The 21,209-nt window shown below is 36.1% G+C and overlaps 1 protein-coding gene across 1 annotated transcript; it reads left to right on the forward strand.

Annotated features, from left to right (window-relative positions):
• The first annotated feature begins 5,423 nt into the window (after nucleotides 1–5,423).
• Nucleotides 5,424–21,162, forward strand: slc6a4b (solute carrier family 6 member 4b). The gene is made up of 13 exons (XM_038290014.1): nucleotides 5,424–5,649; nucleotides 6,341–6,475; nucleotides 6,608–6,827; nucleotides 6,991–7,129; nucleotides 8,395–8,529; nucleotides 9,398–9,501; nucleotides 12,613–12,740; nucleotides 12,863–12,975; nucleotides 16,965–17,096; nucleotides 17,275–17,374; nucleotides 17,472–17,572; nucleotides 18,933–19,100; nucleotides 19,185–21,162. Exons 1-13 carry the CDS (start codon nucleotides 5,448–5,450, stop codon nucleotides 19,293–19,295), a joined length of 1,788 nt encoding a protein of 595 aa, XP_038145942.1. The 5' UTR covers nucleotides 5,424–5,447; the 3' UTR covers nucleotides 19,296–21,162.
• The last annotated feature ends 47 nt before the right edge of the window (nucleotides 21,163–21,209 follow it).

A 21,209-nucleotide genomic window follows, 5' to 3' on the forward strand; every position in this document is an offset into this window, starting at 1 on the left:
CACTTTTTAAAAAGTATATGTCTAAAGAAATAGTAGCTTTTGATGTCAAAGCTAAATGCTCTAACTTATTTAAAGGGATCTTTGTAGCCTTAAAAGATAAATAAAAGATGCTATATAGTCTAGCTCTATCTTCATTGAGACAAATCAAGGGGCTGTTTGTTATTTCAGATGAGGCTCCTATCTCTTATTATAAATACAATAAAATACAATACAATTAATTTTATATAATAGCATGAAAAATAAAGTAAAATAACCTAATATTACAAAATTTTTACGTAAAACATACCAATAAAACAATATATTCTGTTTTCTCTATTATTATGCAAACACTAAACTCAAATTAATGTTGCTCACGATGCTTATGGTGATGTTTTTTGGTACTTAGATACACTTTCTCTAACCCTTCTCTAAGACCACCAAAAGATCAGTTACTGGTTGTGATGAAATTTATCATCCACTTTGTGAAAAGGTTTGTGCTCATTACTTAAAATAAAGAATTTGAGCAAAAAAGCTTGTTTTTGTTGCCACAGTGATATCCAGAAGGTGGCAACAGTCTCATATAAACTCTCATGCCAAATCCATAAACACATACCTGACAATCAGCATAGTTTGCATATCTTTTACTGAGCAGCTATCACATCTGTATCTGCAGCATAAATGTGTGAGCATTTTTAGTAAGTACTATCTCAGTGAGAATCTGAGCCAGAAAAGCTGCTATAAGCTCCAGCGAACTCTAGTGTGATGTCTTGGGGTGAGCAGTCCAGTTCTGCCTGCAGGTCTGAGCTGTCAAGTGAATCAGGTGGTGAAAAGACAGAGGGATACCGCAACATGACAGACTGAGCGCAGTGAGGTCGGAGCCCTTTTTTCCTCTTTTAACCTAGTGATAATCTTTAACCTAAAATTCCCTCTTTGGGAGGACAAACACTGGCTTTAGATATTTGGGGGTTTTGGTTTTACTTTGTAGAAATGCCGTAGCAGGACTTTTGATAAACAAGGAAGGGAGACTGCTAATGCACTGACTAGTGAAACAAGATATATCAACATCTTGAAAGTGTTTATGTGCACATAGTACCTCAGTATATTTCTTTTAAAAAACAGTGTAGGAATCAGGTTTTCCATCCAGCTGCAATCCACTTCCACCGCCTTCACTGCCCTGGTCTATGTCCCTCCTCAGGTCTGTTCCTCTTTAATCATTCAGTCCACCACCGGTGTTCAGTGGAGGACATCTCCATTCTAATCCGCCCATTCTATCATCATTAGCAGCAATGCTCAGCTGTCAGCTGCTAGGGCCTGAGCACCAAAACTGCTGATACTAATTCATGTCAATAAACTCCTTGTCTCCCTCTAAGTCTCACCAGGTTAAAATCTGACTGACTTTATCAAACAACAACTGAAAAAATGGACATGAGAGAAAAGGAATAAAAAAATAAAATAAAATAAAAACAATTTCTAGTGAGAAACAAATGAAGACCCCCCCACATCTATTCCAAATTAAAATGACAAAAGCAACACAGACTTTCCTCATCAGGACCCCACAATATCAACACTGGTACTTAGTATTGATTGCACAGTAAAATCCAACAGTTGTCCAGACTTCCTACATATTGGTTGTCTTTGCTTGGTTAGCAACAATACATTATTATAACTTTTATTTGTGAAGTAATGGTCACTTGGATTTTGAAAAAAAATTTGATACCTATAATTTAAAATGAACATTCCTTTATTTAGAATTAAGCTAACTACAACAATAAGTCACTCCCACTGCATTCCAATTTTGGCTGTAGTGCATTCATAAAAGTTGTTCGCTAACCGTTGACAAATCTGATTATGTGTCATTAAAGTTATTAAAAAGAATTAAAAAAAATAAAACATTAACTATTCTTAATTGTTATTCAGAACACTGGAGAAGATTGTAACCTGTTTTTGATTTATGTATAGATATTTGAGACATTTCACTCTTGTTTTTTTAGGTGCAAATGGTTTGCATGGTTTTAGTACGTAAATCAAATTTCTCGTCAAGGATATATAACCAAGAAATGCTGTCTTGTTGTTGCGTATGGGTCTGTTAAAGGGTTGAAATAATTCTGAAAATAACTGAAATCAGTATGGAAAAATTGCTTACAAATATATTAAAAACAACGACCAACATGACATAGTCTGGCTCTCTAAGCGACTTCATTCTCAAAGCTGAAAGTAAGTTGTTAATACATTTCCTGAACTTCTAAAATATCAGAATGGGACCTGCTGTAGGCTCTATCTCCTATTAAAACTGTCCTATTTTCCAAGAGTTTGTTTTTTGTTTTTGTTTATTTAACTTAAAAATAATTCAAGAAATATTCAGTTGTTAAATTTGCAATTAAGGTTTTTCTAAATAAGTTAGTCCCTTTGTGTTTTTACACAAAGTGTTTGTGTGATTAATTTCATAGAAATGTTTTGTAACATTAAATTTTATCTACATTATCTTAAAATTACTTTTACCATGGTTGTTGTACTTACATCCTATCCTGATTGTGAATTATCTTTCCCGTTCTTACCTACTACAGGGACTGCAGGGGGGATTTAGCTGAGAAACCAGACTCAGTTTGAGTGCAAAATTACTTGATCAGCTTGTGAACTGAATATTAAAATATTGCACCTGGGTGAATTGAGTTAACAAAGGAGCAGACAGACCTCACCCACATCTTGTCTGCTCTGTTCCAACTTAACAGGGATGTGCAAAACTTTACTCTATGACACACAGCAGAAGATCTCATAAACAACCCGAACGAGGAGACAGTGAGATAAACCCAGTCTTTGGGAACAGAAAGGAGGCCAGCTTGCTGCTGGTGCTGAGAGAAACAAAACAAACTCCTCTTAAAAATGCCCTTAATAAGAACCAAATCTTTAGGGGTGATATAAACACAAAGGAGATACAAATAAAAACATGTGATAGCCAGATGACAGTATTTAAGATGCTTACCTGAATCATGATAAAAAGTTAGATCAGCCAAACTGAATGTTAACTAAAGAATAGGATAATAAAACTAACATTTCAGCTAACACAATTAACTAAACTAAACTAAACTCTCCATTAATGAATGTAAAAACCCAGGTACTGTACTCACAAGCCAAAGGTTTGTCAAACTGACACACAGTAGAACATTATCTGTGATAAAGAAAAGCCAACACTTGATGTTTGCATGAAATTATAAATATTACAATAATAAACATTACTGTATTTATAAGGAGAAACTGTCTCTGTAAATAAATGAAAGTTACCATTACCTGGGCAGTAAGATTTCAGAACTGTCCAACCTGTCAGTGAGCAGTGCATAAGGGTAGGGGTCAACGTGCACCTGTCCGTGTGTGATTAGAATAGACGGGCTCCTACAGGCAGCAGGGCATATGATACAAGCCCCTGTCAATCTGATGTTCTTCTGGTCGTGTATGCCAACACAGACTGACAAGAGAGTGTGTTTCAGGAAACCAGGGACACCAGCTTTAGAGTTAAAGTGTTATGATGCTATGGGCCTTCGGGGTGCCCCATTCTGGCTGCACAACAAGTTTGGTTTTTATGTCATCTGTTGTTTACTTACCTCTGCAGATGGGTGAATTCCTATTGACTTTTTTCTTTGATGCATGTGAGTTGTGATTAAAATGTGATTATTAGGAGTATATACTAGCCATCTGCACCTTTTCATAAATTCTAATATAACAACTTTAGTCATGTGACATCCAGTCCAGACAGTTTGGCTACAACTGGGCCTTTTACGTGACAATTTCCAGATGATGCTGGATGCCTCTGCCTGTATCTCATACTGCGTCATATCCATTTTCCCTCAGTTACTTCCTGCTCACCTATGATTTCTGATGCCACTGTATCCAGATAGTAGTCTTTTAGTCTATGCAGAGCTGAAAGGGTTGGATATGATAGTCATTTTATTAGGTTTTCTAGATGAGCGCACTTAAACTGCTCGGATATGACAGAGGTGTTTTCAGCAAACTATATTAATAAATCAGATCAGGAGGACAAGGTAGTTTAAGGATCTATCACCGGTCCACTTATTTTAAATATAGTCATCCTCTTTCTTTTCACTTAACTTTTTAATACATCTAATTTTTGCCTTTTTTGTGACCTATCTGTTTGAAATGTATCAGTTGATTTTCATTTCAGCATTTGAAACTTCTGCCAAGAAGTCAATAAATACTATGATAAAAACTTTGTTAGACATGATTTTTTCTTAAGTAAAAAGAAAATTGTTTTTGTTTATATGTGAAAATTAAAAATCACTTTCTTATTTCTAAAAGTCTTCAATAAAATCCAGTGCAACCAACTCAAACAACTCAGAACTCATGTAGTAGGTAAACAGAGATTTTAATGATTTCGTGAAGTAATGATAGTATCCTAACTAATCAGGCCCAATAGGTTTGCTGGACAATGATCAAGATTCACTCCAGGTATTGGGTTGTTGAGACCTTTAGTGTAGGGTGAGATTATAAAACATTATCCCAGGCTATGTATATCTTACAGGTTAATCTAAGCTAAAAATGTGTGCAAGATAAAGTTTGCACACATTGCACAAGCAGAAAAATCTGCTGCAAGGACAAAATAGTTGAAGACCAACATAAATTTGGATAAATGGCAGGAAAAAGGTTATCCTTGAAAGACAGGTAGTTCATTTTTCAATTTGCCAAAAAACTTCTTTCAGGTAAGAGCAGTGTTGAGCTCTAGTTAAATTGTGTGGTAGAAAACACACTTAACGCATGACCCTGAAAATGCCTTCCCCACAGTGACATATGGTGGTTAAATTCATTAAGCTTAGGAGATACTTTTTTTCTGCAATGACATGGAAACTGATTACAATTAATGGAGACAAAGATTGAAAACAACACAGGAAGGTATTGGATGAAAAAGCTGATGCAAAACACATGTGATTCTGTTGGAGGTTTACTACCAACGTGACAAAAACCCTAATATCTACTCAGCTGATAATTTTTTTTAGCTTGAAATTTGTTGTTTGCAGTGAGACTAGTTTCATAAAGGTGATTTCATATAGTATTGAATCAGGGGACCTATTTCAAACCATAATTTATGTCCTTTTAACAGCCTATATATAGACAATCAAAATAAAGGTAAAACTGATGTATTTTTACTTTTGCTTTTTTGAACAGCACTTAAAAATAATAGAATAAGCAGAGTTCAAGCATTAGGTAATTTCAGCAGGTTATTTAGATAACTTAAGTCATATCATTTCATGTCAAAGCATATTTCAGAAAGAAAGAAAGTATAAACATATAACCCCCCTTCCCCACAAACAACAGGTACCTCCATCCGTGTCTCCTCAGGTTCACCAACTCCTCCCACTCGGCCTTGTCATTGGATTCAGGAGAAACGTCCCCCTCTCCTCTGGAGCGGCTCCTCTCCATGACTTTTCACAGTCCATTGCTCCGAACAGGACTCAGCGGTCATGGCCGGCACACTGCCCCAGCAGGGCTCCCCAAACTCCGGCTACAGCGCCAACAACGCCGCGGCTGTGCCAACTGTCACCCAGACAGACTCCAGGGACAAATGGAGTAAAAAGATGGACTTTCTTCTGTCTGTCATCGGTTTTGCGGTGGATTTGGGAAACGTTTGGAGATTTCCTTACATTTGCTATCAAAACGGAGGCGGTAAGACTGTTTTTCGATGTTATCCTCCCAAACACAATATTTAAACTACTTTTGATAAGTCAGTTACTTTTTTAATATAATTTAAAAGTTACAATGATATTAATAATCATAATTAACATACGTGTTAAAAATCATAATCCATTTAAAACTACTTTATAAAAGACAACTAATGATGGGAACTGTCCATGGTGCCGACCGCGCGTTCTGAAAAAAGAAAAAAAAAAACCTTCATAAAAACAACTTCACCTCCACTCTTTTTATTTTCAATTAAGCTATTTTTATCATATTGTAGGTCTGTCCGTGTTTTTTTTTTCGTCTCTTGAAATTTAAAATGTCTATATACAAGAAAGAAAAAGCTTGACGCACTTGATTCTACAATGAAGGTTACATTTAGTAGAGCAATTTGAAGCAACTAAATGAACATAACTTGAAATGACATACGATAAAAAGTCATAAGTATTTTTCCAATTTTTTTGGTCACAATAAAAATGATTTTCAATGCAGGAAATTAAAATTTACTTGGGTTTTCATAAGCAACTTTTTATGGTTCTTCCTTTCTCTTTTTTCTTTCTTTGTTTCTTTTTTATTTTCTTTGTTTCTTTGTTTCTTTGTTTCTTTCTTTCTTTCTTTCTTTCTTTCTTTCTTTCTTTCTTTCTTTCTTTCTTTCTTTTTTTCTTTTCTATGTGTTCAGGTGCTTTCCTAATCCCTTACATTTTGATGGCTATCTTTGGTGGCGTACCGCTGTTTTACATGGAGCTGGCACTGGGGCAGTTTCACAGAACTGGAGCCATATCCATATGGAAACACATCTGTCCCATTTTTAAAGGTAATGGTAAACAATGAACTGGTTTAACACAGCCCCTTTTATTGAACCCTTTTCATAATTATTCACAGCATATGGTTTACAAAACTAAGCTATAAGTGGGGATATTATGTAAGGTGTGACTTCCTCTTTCAGGAATAGGATATGCCATATGTGTCATCGCTCTGTATGTGTCCTTTTACTACAACACCATCATCGCCTGGGCCCTCTTCTACTTCTACTCCTCCTTCTCCAGCATCCTCCCATGGACAAACTGCAATAATGTCTGGAACACCCCCAACTGCACCAACTACTTTGGCATGGATAACGTGACTTGGACAAATTCCTCCAGGTCTCCGGCAGAGGAATTTTACACGTAAGTGCATGTAAGTGTGAGTAAAAGAAACCACATATGCATGTATAAATAGCTTTTACTGTAATAGCCCTCAGAAATGTTGCCAAGTTGGTTATTTTTATCCCCAAACCCCTCTTGCCTTGTTTGCTGACAACTTGATGATACAAGGATTTTCTTTGAATAGGAGAAACGTTCTTGAGATCCACAAATCTTCAGGGCTGAGAGACATCGGGGGCGTTCGCTGGCAGCTGATGCTCTGCCTCTTTCTTATTTTCACTATAGTCTACTTCAGCCTCTGGAAGGGTGTGAGAACCTCAGGGAAGGTAGGACATCCTTTTTTATCTTCAGATGCACCTCAGTAAAAAAAAAGTTTACTTCACACCTCACATAGATGGATTTTAAGCATTTATTTCCACTCAACATTATGATTAGGGTTTAATTGTAGCTATGTAAAAGATATTCATCACAGAAACGTTGCTACTAACAATCCAGGTAGTATTCAGGCACAGATGAAAAGTTTTGTGGAGGGAAAATACATTTGCAGGAGAAAATGAACTCAGATATTTAACTTTCACCACATCTAGACATATCTAGGACATTAACTATAACCGTCACAGTCCTTGTGTAAAACCACCCCTAAACCAGACACATTAAAAGTGTCATATCTGGACTAAAGAAAAAAATTACTTTAGTATTACTGGGTGGTCTAAAATTCTCTTTGTTAGTGTTGATTTGGGTTTCCATGTCATTTGCTGCTGTTTTGTTTTTTCAGGTCCAAAGTCAATCAGGAATTTCCTTTTATCTGGAAATTCGTGATCACTTGATGCATCCTTCTGATGCCAATCCTATTGAAGATGCTTATATCATATTTTGGACTTGGCACCTTCACCACACTGCTAAAAGTACCCGGCTGGCTCAGTTAAGAGAGCTGGCATTCAATTGACGGTAAAGGTTGTAAATGGTGGTGAAATAATTTCAGTTTAAAACATTAATTCAGCATCAAAACAATGTTGTACACTGAGTACACTGTCTATATAAGACTCAAACTCACTGCGGATCCAGACATTTGAATTGAGAAAGCTTCCTGGAGAGGTGGCGAAACGTCTTCAAATCTTGAAAACCAAGTCCAGTGGATATTTTTTGAATTTTTACGGAATGTTGTACACTAAACTGTTGAAATGTTGTTATCTCACAATGCTTTCAGCATTGAAATATCACCTATTTCTGAATTATATGTCTAATCCTCTTTTAATATACATTTTAACATTGGTATTTCAACTCTAGTTCCAAAATCAAAACAAACTACAACAGTGATTAAACACAACAACTCAATGTCAAAGTGGCTGCTTGATTTCTCAGCAAACTGACCGAATCCCCAGAAAGACTTCCAGCAAAGATGCAGCAATGGCGTAGTTCATTAAATATCAAGTGCACATACTGTACATCATCCTTTTCTATTGTTCATTTTCTAATTTTCTCTTTTCCTTAGCTTTAAGCATTCACGTGTAACTCATCTTAAAAAGCATTTTATAATTGAATTACCAAGATAAATAAATGTTCCTATTTCCCTTGGTTTCCTCTCCATTAGGTTGTGTGGGTCACCGCCACCTTGCCGTACATTGTGCTCTTTATCCTGCTGATTCGTGGTGCGACTCTGCCAGGGGCCTGGAGAGGAGTGGTATTTTATCTGAAACCACAGTGGGACAAGCTGCTAGAGACCAGTGTATGTTATTCAGATAATCATTATCTGTCTTAATAAAAATAAGTACAGCATGAAGACTTTTTCCATTTCTATTATGATAGGCTGATTCCTAACCCATTCTATCAGCTTAAAACATTACATGTTTTGTACCATATGATATTATCCCATATGCAGGCCAAACGTGAAGGAGATTTTTTTGTTTATTTATTCTAGTAGCCTATTTTTGGCTTCATGTTTCATTAAAATTATAAAAGAAGCTAAATTGAATGTTTGTTAAAGTGATTCATTTTTCTTCTGAAGAATAATAAATGTTTATTGTAAATACTTTTAGGTTAACTTGAGGGTTTTTTAACAAATCTTTTCGACAGAGTTCTTCAATAGATAGCAGCCTCTTGACAATCTGCCTATATATCTCTTCCATCTATGAAAAGTCCTCTCCTCCCTCCGGCTCAATGCTGTGTTTCACTGAACCTTTGCAAGAGCTTTGTTGGGAAGCGAATATGGATGAGATGAAATGAGATGCATAAATAAACCACAGAGCAGGATAATAAGATGCATAATTAGTTTAGATTTTCTACCCATTAACAAAGGCTCCCCCCTTTCTCTCTCACTCACGGATATCCAACGCTGTTCTCCTCTTTTTACCGCCGAATGCTCTTCAGATCTCCCTGCATACAGCTGTGCAGATGCTCGAACTTCCTCTGACAAACACAGAATTACATTGATTAGCCAAGTTCACAGTTTAGAGAAACAGAGACTTTACAATAGTTAAGTCACTAAACCGCCAATGGGAAGTAATGTTTAAGATTAATTTCCATGTTTGAAAAAACTGCAGCATCCCAGATGACAGAATCAAGAAAGGGTCAAAAAGTCTGCATCTGTTTTCCAGGTGTGGGTGGATGCTGCTGCTCAGATCTTCTTCTCTCTGGGTCCTGGGTTTGGGGTTCTCCTGGCTCTTTCTAGCTACAACCCTTTTACAAATAACTGCTATCGGTATGTTGCCTACAAGTCCACTGACCATTCAACTTCTGATTAATTTTAATCTGTGTTTTACAACTAAAAATAAAGTAGATAGTCTTGATATTAAGATAAAACTGATGTAAATCATGCATTAGCTAAGATTAGTATGAAACAGTAAAAGCCCATCAGCACACAATAACTATACATGTTTAATATAAACACTGTTTAAATTTAACAAAAGGACTAACACAAACAAGATTGCATCTGCAGATCTGCGAGCATGCTTCTAAGTTAAAGCACCACCATGAATTAACCAGATGCCACAATAGAAGGTAGCTTCCTCTGGAAGCTATTAATGAAAACATATAATGTATCTGTTCTGAGAGGCGTAATCGTTTAGATTATAATTGATTTAGGTCTGTTTCCACAATAGTAACAAACAAACCTTTAGGTTTGTTTCACTTTACAACCACCACTGTTCCCAATCCAATGACCTCAATGAGTTGTTTATTAATGCTGATTTTGCAAAGTTTCTATCTTAGTCATTTAAATAACATGCTGCTGTCATTTTGCACATCTCTGATATTAGAGGTATTTTCAAATATCCCTTACTGTAAAAATGTCCATAGCTGTATATTGGTTATTTATTCTCCAGGTGCACAGTTTTATATTGTTAAAACAATTTACAGTATAGTATTTTATTGTTTATCTTCTTCACTAGTATGTTATTCTTATACATTTTTCTAAGGTCCACATTTGTGTGACAATTTTTTCACCATTGTGGGACAATAAAGGGATTTTGTATTCTAATCTGTTTTTGATGGAACAAATATTCAGCGCCTACATTTTTACTGTGAGGTTTACATAACTTAGTAAATGAAAGAAAACATAATTTAATGTCTCAATACCAACTACCAAAATAATCCTATATGACATAACAAATGATGACTTGAATCCCTTTGTTTTTCACTTAGGTATTTAATTGTATACAGGAGAAAACCTAATGCAAAAAATCCATACATTCATATATATATACAGGTGCTGGTCATAAAATTAGAATATCATGAAAAAGTAGATTGATTTCAGTAATTCCATTTAAAAAGTGAAACTTGTATATTATATTCATACATTACATACAAACTCATATATTTCAGATGTTTATTTTGTTTAATTTTGATGATTACAAATGACAACAAATGAAAATCTCAAATTCATCATATCAGAAAATTAGAATATTGTGAAAAGGTTCAAAATTGATGGCCCCTGGTGCCACACTCTAATCAGCTAATTAACTCAAACCACCTGCAAAAGCCTTTAAATGGTCTTTCAGTCTAGTTCTATAGGCTACACAATCATGGGGAAGACTGCTGACTTGACAGTTGTCCAAAAGACGACCATCGACACCTTGCACAAGGAGGGCAAGACACAAAAGGTCATCGCTAAAGAGGCTGGCTGTTCACAGAGCTCAGTGTCCAAGCACATTAATAGAGAGGCGAAGGGAAGGAAAAGATGTGGTCGAAAAAAGTGTACAAGCAAGAGAGATAACCGAACCCTGGAGAGGATTGTGAAACAAAACCCCTTCAAAAATGTGGGGGAGATTCACAAAGAGTGGACTGCAGCTGGAGTGAGTGCTTCAAGAACCACCACACACAGACGTATGAAAGACATGGGTTTCTGCTGTCGCATTCCTTGTGTCAAGCCACTCTTGAACCACAGACAGCGTCAGAAGCGTCTTGCCTGGGCTAAAGAGAAACAGGACTGGACTGCTGGTGAGTGGTCCAAAGTCATGTTCTCTGATGAAAGTAAATTTTGCATTTCCTTTGGAAATCAAGGTCCCAGAGTCTGGAGGAAAAGAAGAGAGGCACTTCATCCACGTTGCTTGAAGTCCAGTGTAAAGTTTCCACAGTCAGTGATGGTTTGGGGTGCCATGTCATCTGCTGGTGTTGGTCCATTGTGTTTTCTGAGGTCCAGGGTCAACGCAGCCACATACCAGGAAGTTTTAGAGCACTTCATGCTTCCTGCAGCTGACCAACTTTTTGGAGATGCAGATTTCATTTTCCAACAGGACTTGGCACCTGCACACAGTGCCAAAGCTACCAGTACCTGGTTGAAGGACCATGGTATCCCTGTTCTTAATTGGCCAGCAAACTCTCCTGACCTTAACCCCATAGAAAATCTATGGGGTATTGTGAAGAAGAAGATGCAATACACCAGACCCAACAATTCAGAAGAGCTAAAAGCCACTATTAGAGCAACCTGGGCTATCATAACACCTGAGCAGTGCCACAGACTGATCGACTCCATGCCACGCCGCATTGCTGCAGTAATACAGGCCAAAGGAGGCCCAACTAAATACTGAGTGCTGTACATGCTCATACTTTTCATGTTCATACTTTTCAGTTGGCCAACATTTCTATAAATCCTTTGTTTTTATTGGTCTTCAGTAATATTCTAATTTTCTGATATGATGAATTTGAGATTTTCATTTGTTGTCATTTGTAATCATCAAAATTAAACAAAATAAACATCTGAAATATATGAGTTTGTATGTAATGTATGAATATAATATACAAGTTTCACTTTTTAAATGGAATTACTGAAATCAATCTACTTTTTCATGATATTCTAATTTTATGACCAGCACCTGTATATATATATATATATATATATATATATATATATATATATATATATATATATATATATATATATATATATATATATATATATATATATATATATATATATATATATATACATACATATATATATATATATATATATATATATATATATATATATATACATATATATATATATATTTTTTTTTTTTTTTCTAATTATTATTAAATTTGTTTAATTTTTTGTCTCCTTATATCATACCACTCCATTCTCTTTTTTTCTACATCAGATTAAGCTGTTATAACCATAAAACCATAGTTGTAGCAAGAAATTGCTCTTCATTAGTGGAATATTGCATTTAAATCTTTCATAAATGCTGTCGCCAGATGTGGATATGGTTGTTGTAAAATTGTTTGACAGAAGGCACCTCCAAAAGAAATCAAACCAGACAGTAACATCATCTAAGTAAGTTGCATTACGTTTACGTGTATTTTACCTTTTTTTTTTTTTTTTTTTTTATAGTGATGCAATTGTGACAAGTTTGGTGAACTGTCTGACAAGCTTTGTGTCGGGCTTTGTAATCTTCACGGTTCTGGGCTACATGGCCGAGATGAGGAAAGTAGAGGTGGAGGATGTGGCCAAAGATAAAGGTCAGAAAATTCATCAATGACCATTTAAATCAGATGACTGAAACGTAACCACTGCATATTCATAATTTTGTAAATTCTGCCTTAAACACATTTATTGTCATTATTACTATTTTGCATTTCAGGGCCAAGTCTACTGTTCATCACATACCCGGAAGCAATTGCAAACATGATGGGGTCTACTTTTTTTGCAATCATTTTCTTTGTGATGATGATCACACTGGGACTCGATAGCACGGTATGAAATCTGTGTCATTACATAATAATATGTAATTGAAACCTCAGTTTGTACAACAAAGGGCTGAAAAAAGAAGCATGTCACTGCTATTTCTACTCATGTTTATTAAATGTGCCTTTTAAAAGGTAACCACCTATCTGCACTGCTTTGAGGTTTACTAATGCTTGCAACAAATTCGCATGTCTCATCTTCAGAGAATAGGGGAGTTCTTTAAACTACAAACTTTAAGGATTTTTATTAATATATGTTATTTTATTAAAATATGTTAATTATGAATTGACATAAATTACTATATAGTTATAAAGCAGAAGGCGAATGATTAATAGCCTTCAATCTGTTTATAATAAATCATCTGAAAATTCCTTACCACTAATTCCCTTCATCTCTCCCCTAACTAAATCAATTAATTAAGTCTACCTGTGTGGGATTTTATGTCGGTATAAATCCAGCTATTCTACTGTAAAAAGACTTTAGATACAGTGTCAATATGCTTACTCCACAGAAAAGATATAGATCTTTGGGTAAATCTTTCTACTGGCTTTCCATATTTAGAATCCAGACTTTTTGAACATTCTTTCTTGTAAATAATCTTAACTTTCATCAAATGGATAATGGAGGGGTTTTCTGTTCAAGAGTATTGTTTAGCAGAGGTGTTCTGCATCATGACCTTTTTATGATGGCAAGTATTGTTTCTTTTCATAGCAGAGGCACCACTGAATGATCTTTTCTGTGTGCTCTAAATTAGAGGGAACACAAACTCTTGTCCTCGGAACCCACTGTCCTTTATGTTTTAGATGCGTCTTTGCTCCAGCCTCAGTTGAATCAAATGACTGCATTATCTCCTCAGCAGACATCAGGGCCTGTTAATCACCCATTTGCTTAGGTTGGGTGGGTGGAGGCAGGGATCATGACCCCTTCCTTAAATGGCACAACATGGCAAACAGCAATTTCACAGTCCAGCTTGGTTTCTACCATTACTATCTCTTCTTAATGGCACTAGTCTGCAACTGAGGTGGACATGCACCTTCATACAATCAGATCAGCCCATCAGCTGCTCCATTTGGTGCCTAAAAAAACAAACAAAAGTTTAGGGGGGATCAAGCTCCAAAAATAAGAAAGGACCTCCCATTGCGTATTAAAACATCTTTGTCTGATTCTAAATCCTCCTTGAAACTAATTTATTTTATTTTTAGTTCTTATTTTAATTTTGTTATTTTTATTTAAGCTTTTATTGATTTTATAAATTTAAGTCCTCTGATTCTGTGTATGGGTTTGCTGTTGTTCACTGTAGCGCAATTTTAAAGTGCTTTATAAATAAAGTTGGATTGGATTTTACATAGAGCAGGGCCCCCTTAAATGAAACTAGTGATGTTGTTTCTAAACCAAACCGAAACTTCTGCACAATCTTCTACATAACATATCTTTTCTCTAATGTTCAGTGGTATAACTCGCAGACCTTCACAGAAAACTGGATTCACACTAAGAGGAAATTACTTATTATTTGTTATAGAAACTACTAAACGCAAATTAGCGCTGGATGTCATTGATGGGTTTTTGAGTGATGGGGCCACACTTCTCAGATTTTTTATTTTTAAAAAGCTCTTTAAAACATTGCACCTAATCCCGCGGTTCTCAAAGTGTGTGGCGCGACCCACTGGTGGGGAATTGAGACGTGACAGGTGGGGCGCGCCAAGTTCCGGTGTGTGTGTGTGTGTGTGTGACTATAACGTGTGAGAGAAAACTGTCCTTATAGCTGTATGTTGCCGCTTTTTAGACTAATCAAACCCACAAAGTAATCATTACTAGCCTACATGCAGTCTAATTAAAAGAACATTAGATATGAGAAAAATTTCCCCTGGAACTGAAGTACCAAAATGATGATTGACGTGACGTCGGCATATTATTTGTAACGGAATAAACTTTCGCGCCCCAGTGTTGCCAACTCAGCGACTTTGACGCCATATTTCAGACCCCTCCAGCGACTCTTTTTCAAAAAAGCGACTAGCGACAAATCTAGCGACTTTTGGAGAACATACTCCGTCAGCGCTCCGCCCCGCTGCGCTCCAGACCGCCTGCACAAAGCAAAGCCTACAGCCGCCGCTGTCCCCTCCGCTCCGCTCTGAGTTCCTTGGAGATCGTAGAGGGCATGCGCCAGATGAACCAGGGTTTCCGCGGATCATTAAAAATAATTACAATTCATAATTCTTTTTTTAATCAAGCCCTTAATTGGCACTAAAATTAATTAAATATGTTTATCGTTGCATTTATGATTCTTTAATAAAAATGCTTCTAAAAACAATTTTGTCAGATATATTATATCGCTATTAATTTGCGTGGAACTGTTTATAAAGCCGTATGTTCGGAAAGGAAGCTCGAGGCGGAGAAAAAGCTTGAGAATATATATACGTATATATATGTGTGTGTGTGTGTTTTTACATACATACAGGAGTCATGGAACTGTGCTTACAGCTCCATATTTCATGTACACTAATAACTTGTGTACATGGTTCTTGTTGATGGCATTAAAATAATTTCAAATAGCATTAAAATAGCATTAAATTAGAGTCACTCATTCCTGTATGAACCCTGTGAGCGCTTAATTTAGTATGACATATTAAAAAAATCCCACCATCATCCAGCATATGTTCAGTTTCTGCCCAAATATATATATATATATATATTTTTTTTTTTTTTGTAGATTTTTGTAACAGAGATAAGGATAATTCAAAACTGCTTTTTTTTTATGAACTTGTTCTCTACAACTCAGCATCTCTTTTCATTCATGTAATAAGAAGTTTCTTTTGAATGGATTTGATTAAACTTTAAGTCCCTCGGTATAAAATAAATATTTTAATGGAGATGAGAAATCTGCTTCCTGGTTGGTGAATAACCAATAGTTTGGATCCAATCATTTAAATAAACGGTGTTATTTTTTTTATTTTTTTTATTTTTTAGATATTTATAAGAATTGTGCTATAATTTCTAGTCACCAATCTGTTGCTACTATATTTTAATTTGACGAACCGGAATTTGTCGAGGTTCTTTTTCCTGTTTGGTGCGATTGCAATTGCGGATCTTGACCTGGCCGGACCGGAGCGGAGCAAAAAATAGCTCGGCTCCGTAATTTGTCGGTGACGGACGGAGAAGACGTACGTGGACGGAGACGTGCGGAGGAGTAGCGGTGGATGTGGAACAGCTCTCATTGATTTCCATGAAAGACAAGCGCTCCGCACGACGTACGTCAGCGGGGCGGAGCGGAGCGGAGCGCTGACGGAGTATGTGGAATCTGGGGGTTACGGGAAAGCACGTATCGTTCCTTTTCTTGTCCTGCTGCCGTGGGGCGCCTCCTCCCTCCCAACCCCGTTCTCCCCCACTATGTGTGCTGTGTGCATTCTTCTTCCCTTTGCCACATCATATCTCTGTGAGATGGGCTTTTCAGCTGCTGCTTCACTGAAAACAAAGCATGACTTGAGAGTGGCAGTATCAAGCCTGCAACCCCGTTTTGAGAAACTGTGCAATGCAAAACAGGCTCATTGAAGCCACTAATGCAGGGATAAATAGACCTGTATTGCCAGATGGATTTCACTTATTTTCTTTTATTAACAGATTGCAGAGTGGCACATTAATTTTTTCTATCTTTGAGCTTGATACAAATTTTGACACAGCTGCATTTTTATTTTCTTTATTTTTGAGCTTGCTGTTATTTGATGTAGATAGTTTGTATTTAGATACTACTTGTTACTTCAATAAAATTGGAACATTTTAAGATTGTTTCATATTTCATTAGCATTGTGTTGGGGCGATGGGGACAGGCGGGGCTTGAAAATTCCCCCTTGTCCAAAGTGGGGAATGACAGAAAAAGTTTGAGAACCACTGACCTAATCCAATAAAACAAGTGGTTAGAAATGTTTTTTTAAGTTCAACTTAGGTGTCTTGCAGCTCACTTTAATGTATGGGTGATCTAATAGTAATGTTTGTGTTATTTTTAGTTCGGAGGGCTGGAGGCAATCATCACCGCTGTGCTGGATGAATATCCAGAGTACTTCTCTCACAGACGTGAGCTTTTTGTTCTAGGCTTGGTGTTCGTCTGTTTTTTGGGCTCTCTAAGCACCCTTACAAATGTAAGTTTGATTTGCTCATCTGAGCATGTTTTTTTTTCTCGTTACCTCCTCATCATTGTAATATCTAAGTCAAGATTATCTTTTGTAAACTTAAATTCTGATTATTGTGTCTCAAATGATGGTGTTGAGTATAAAACATTCACTGATGTTTTAACCCATAACTTTGATATTATTATAGGGTGGGGCCTATGTGGTGAAGCTACTGGAAGAGTTTGGAGTAGGATGCTCCATTATTGCAGTGGGTTTCCTTGAAGCTGTTGCAGTTTCTTGGTTCTATGGTACACATATACTTTTTCTTTCTTTTTTTTTCTGTCCCTTCTACTGTTAATATGCTGTAAGAGATACAGTCCTGACGTCTGTCATTTATGCTTTTAGGGATCAAAAGATTTAGTAATGATATTCAGGCAATGCTTGGCCAAGCACCAGGATTGTTCTGGAGAGTGTGCTGGGTCGCCATAAGTCCTGCATTTTTGGCGGTAAGAGATAAAACAAAAAAAACATAATTAGTTTTAACTACACCAATAACCTAATGGGAAACCTGAATTACTGCAGCAGCGGCATATAGTTTGGAAGAGCACAATGGAAACATGTTAACTTGCATTCATGTGAAAGCAATTGATTCATAAAGAAATAGTCTATTTGGGAGACTGAGAGAGAGAGATAAGATATAAGTACAAAACAAAACACTTTCTGGAACAACCTTTTAAGGCTGCTGAAATGAAGCCACTAAACTCAATTAAATCCCTTAGTGTTGAATATTTTCTCCAGCAAACCTTTTTAACACCAAAACAAATGTGATCCTTTATTTTCTACTCTAAGGTCTCTGCTTTTTTTGAATCCACCTTTTTTTTGTCTATTTTCTTTTTATTCTACCTATTGTCTACTAGCATTTGCAGTGGGCTGAAAGAAATATTCACAGGCGACAGGTAAAAATATTGAATGTTCAATATTTTCCCATTAATACATTTTTAAAAAGTGTAGAATGAACTCAGAAAACACATTAGAAGGTTAAAGCAGGTGAAATAGGAAGCATTTTTGGACCACAAAGAACACGGCCATTAACAAATTTTTGACACAGACGTTTCAGAAGACTCGAAACTAAGGTGGTTAATCTTCTACTTAAAAAACTACAGTCAGAGTTACAGTGAAAAGCTCATTCATTCGTTAGCATGACCCAGTCACACTAACTGAGAATTAGTTTTAAGACTGGAAATGGGATTTTCCCATCAGCCAATAATCAAACAAACAAAAGACAGAACTATTTCTCCGTGGTACAAAACCTCAGAGATAGAAGCCTAAAGCATATCTGAGTTTAACATTTATAAAGGCAAAAACAAAGCATGAAATTAGGTTATAAAAGTATACTGCAATTTAAACGTCACAAGACCACATCACCAAAAAGACAAAATCTGCTATTTATCTTTGGATAAATCATTGGAAGAAAAAAATCTGTTTCCCATCAAAAAACAACTGAAACCAAAGTATTTTATGGATGGACCTTTGTAACAGCCTTACCACTCACCTCTCAAAGACCCTCAAAAGCTGTAGTACATTTACAAAAATAATACAAACCATATCTGCCTCTATTCTCTCAGACACTAAAAGTATGAGCATATTAATACAGTTCTCCAAACTTTCTGCTGCTTACCTTTAGAAAGGATAATCGTTTATGAAATCATATCACTTGAATCCCAGTAAGATTTAATGTATGTTTGTTTGGTATTCACCTGCAAGATTACTGAGGTCAGAAGCCGATAGTAATTCAGTTATACCACCTATTTTATCTGCACATGCAATTTTTAATATGGAAGTCTACATTTTCTCTTCTCCTCTCAGTATATTATAGTGAGCTCTCTGCTGAAAACACCTCCCCTCACGCTGTTTGACTATAAGTACCCAGACTGGAGTATCACGGTCGGTTACATAATTGGCTTCTCTTCCTTCATGTGGATCCCCATCTACATGGTCTACAAGCTGGTGTGGACCCCTGGTTCTCTCAAACAGGTTTGCGGATTAAAAAAAAAGACAATCCAAACATGTTTACTATATCACCTGTTTTACGTCTGACCAAGGCCTTGTTTCTCACAGAGACTGGCTGTGTGTCTGAGACCAGAGAGGACCATCCCAGAGATCCATCCTGACAGCCTGAACATGGCCACCGTCTCACAGAAAGACATGACCACCACCGTGTGCTTCTGAACTCCTCTTTGAACCACATTTTAAAGTCATTTGTGATTGAACCCCTACATGATCTGTCATCTTGACTGTTCTCCTGGTGCTGATGTTGAACATGTCAGCTAATTTTCACAGCAGATTGGTGAAAAATTCAAGGCTGCTACACAGGAGGATCTAACATAGCAATAGGTACATCTTTGCTCCAGGTGTGATTCAGACCTGTATCACCTGCGCAGTCCACAGCTCCATAATATAGCTTTTTTTCTCATGTGATGCTAGCTTGTTGTAAGTGGTATTTCATTTTAATAACTTTAATTTATGTAGTTTTATTTAAATTAAATTCATTATGGCATATAGAGTAATGTATTTTAATTGTTTATGTATCTGCATTTTGAGGACTATGGTTTACAGAAAACAAAAAGCCTAAAGTTTAGTATCTCAGTAAATTGGAATATTATATAAGGTTAATAAAAGGATTTTACTTCAGGCATTCTGACTAGTGCTGTACTGCTGTCAATACTGGGCATTTGGAATGAATTATTGCATGGATTCAGGCTGGCAAAGAGAATATCCTTATGTTGTCCTGCTAGGATGATAAGGATATTGGGTTTCTCTGGTGGCTGTAGATTAAAACATGATTTTCTAAAATGTCCTGGTGGACAACCGCATGACCTTTAGACTTGAGAGGTCACAGTCGATGACATGGCTCTTAAATTCATCAATGGATGTGGAAACTTTACAGTGAACCTCAAGCAAGTGGGATTATGCGCCTTTCTACTCTTCCTCCAGATTCCAAAAAAAAGAAAAAAACAAGTTTTATTTTAAGTAACGAAAAAAATTTAAATTCTTTGTCAAAAGTCTAGCCCCGATAGGATGCTCAGATAGTTCTTCTTTATAATTTTGTATAAGTCTGTTGCTCATCCTCCATGTGAAGGGGAGACAGCTACCTTATCTTTAGCAGGACTGTTGTTAGGTCAGCAGTCTTTTCCCTAGTTATGCTGGATATTTACTTTTCAGTGTTTTAGTTATTGTTATTATCTGCAAGCCATAATTATCAAGATGAACAGAAATAAGACTTTGAAATACATCACTCTGTAATACATTGTATATCATTGAAATTAATTTACTTTTCGAATATTTGCTAAATTATTGAGATGCACCTATATAAGGCTTTGGAAAGGACATTAATACTTAGATTATATCATTTTATTATTGATGTCATTAGGCAGACTCTGCTACAGCATTTTCTCTACTTTGGTCAAATGTAAAGATGTTATGTTTGATCCAAAGTATCTCCAACAAAGGACGAGATAACAATTCTTTTCATAGCAAATCTAATTTCCGGAGAAAAATATTGCTTTTATTTTTTGGTTTAGTGTGGTTAGGCACAAACCACATTGACAGGTATCCAGTCTTCATTAAATAGTTGTATTTCATTAGGATCTGATAACTTTTACCTAAAAAAAAGTTAATATTTAGATCCTACAAGATATAAATGAACAATACAAAAAATAAATAATATACATTCTCTTACATTAAAAGCAGACATCTTTCTTTCATTATATCGCTGAATAATTGTCTATTTTCTCAAACTCTTAAGTCAATAATTCCTATAAACATAATAAAAAAGAATACATATAGTGTCCTTTGACTCTGGTTGGACTGTTTTGCCTTAAGCTAAACATGTGCACACAGTAAAGGTGGTACTGATGCTGTGCCTCTCCACTGAGGTTTTTATTCTAAAGACTGTTCAGATGTGTATCATCAGATGTATTATGTTTTAGTCAGAAGTTATACTTTAAATGGTTGATTCAGAGACTTGTGTGATGATTGTTGTGTCCTCCCTGGCATGATTTCTGCAAATTGTCTATAAAGTAATTATAATACCTGGTTTCATCTGTGCTGTTCCTTCTATCAGTTTCATGTTTCAGATGATGT

The sequence above is a fragment of the Cyprinodon tularosa genome, unplaced genomic scaffold (genome assembly GCF_016077235.1).
Source record: "Cyprinodon tularosa strain WSP-4 unplaced genomic scaffold, ASM1607723v1 ctg275, whole genome shotgun sequence".
Classification (NCBI taxonomy): Eukaryota; Metazoa; Chordata; class Actinopteri; order Cyprinodontiformes; family Cyprinodontidae; genus Cyprinodon; species Cyprinodon tularosa.

What these genes read in the sequence shown, in the direction of transcription:
- slc6a4b (XM_038290014.1), top strand. Translation starts at nt 5,448, where the DNA reads ATGGCCGGCACACTGCCCCAGCAGGGCTCCCCAAACTCCGGCTACAGC. An exon ending in CCGGCAGAGGAATTTTACAC is followed by an intron (nt 6,828 to 6,990) that starts GTAAGTGCATGT and finishes TTCTTTGAATAG; the next exon opens with GAGAAACGTTCTTGAGATCC. An exon ending in GTGTGAGAACCTCAGGGAAG is followed by an intron (nt 7,130 to 8,394) that starts GTAGGACATCCT and finishes CCTCTCCATTAG; the next exon opens with GTTGTGTGGGTCACCGCCAC.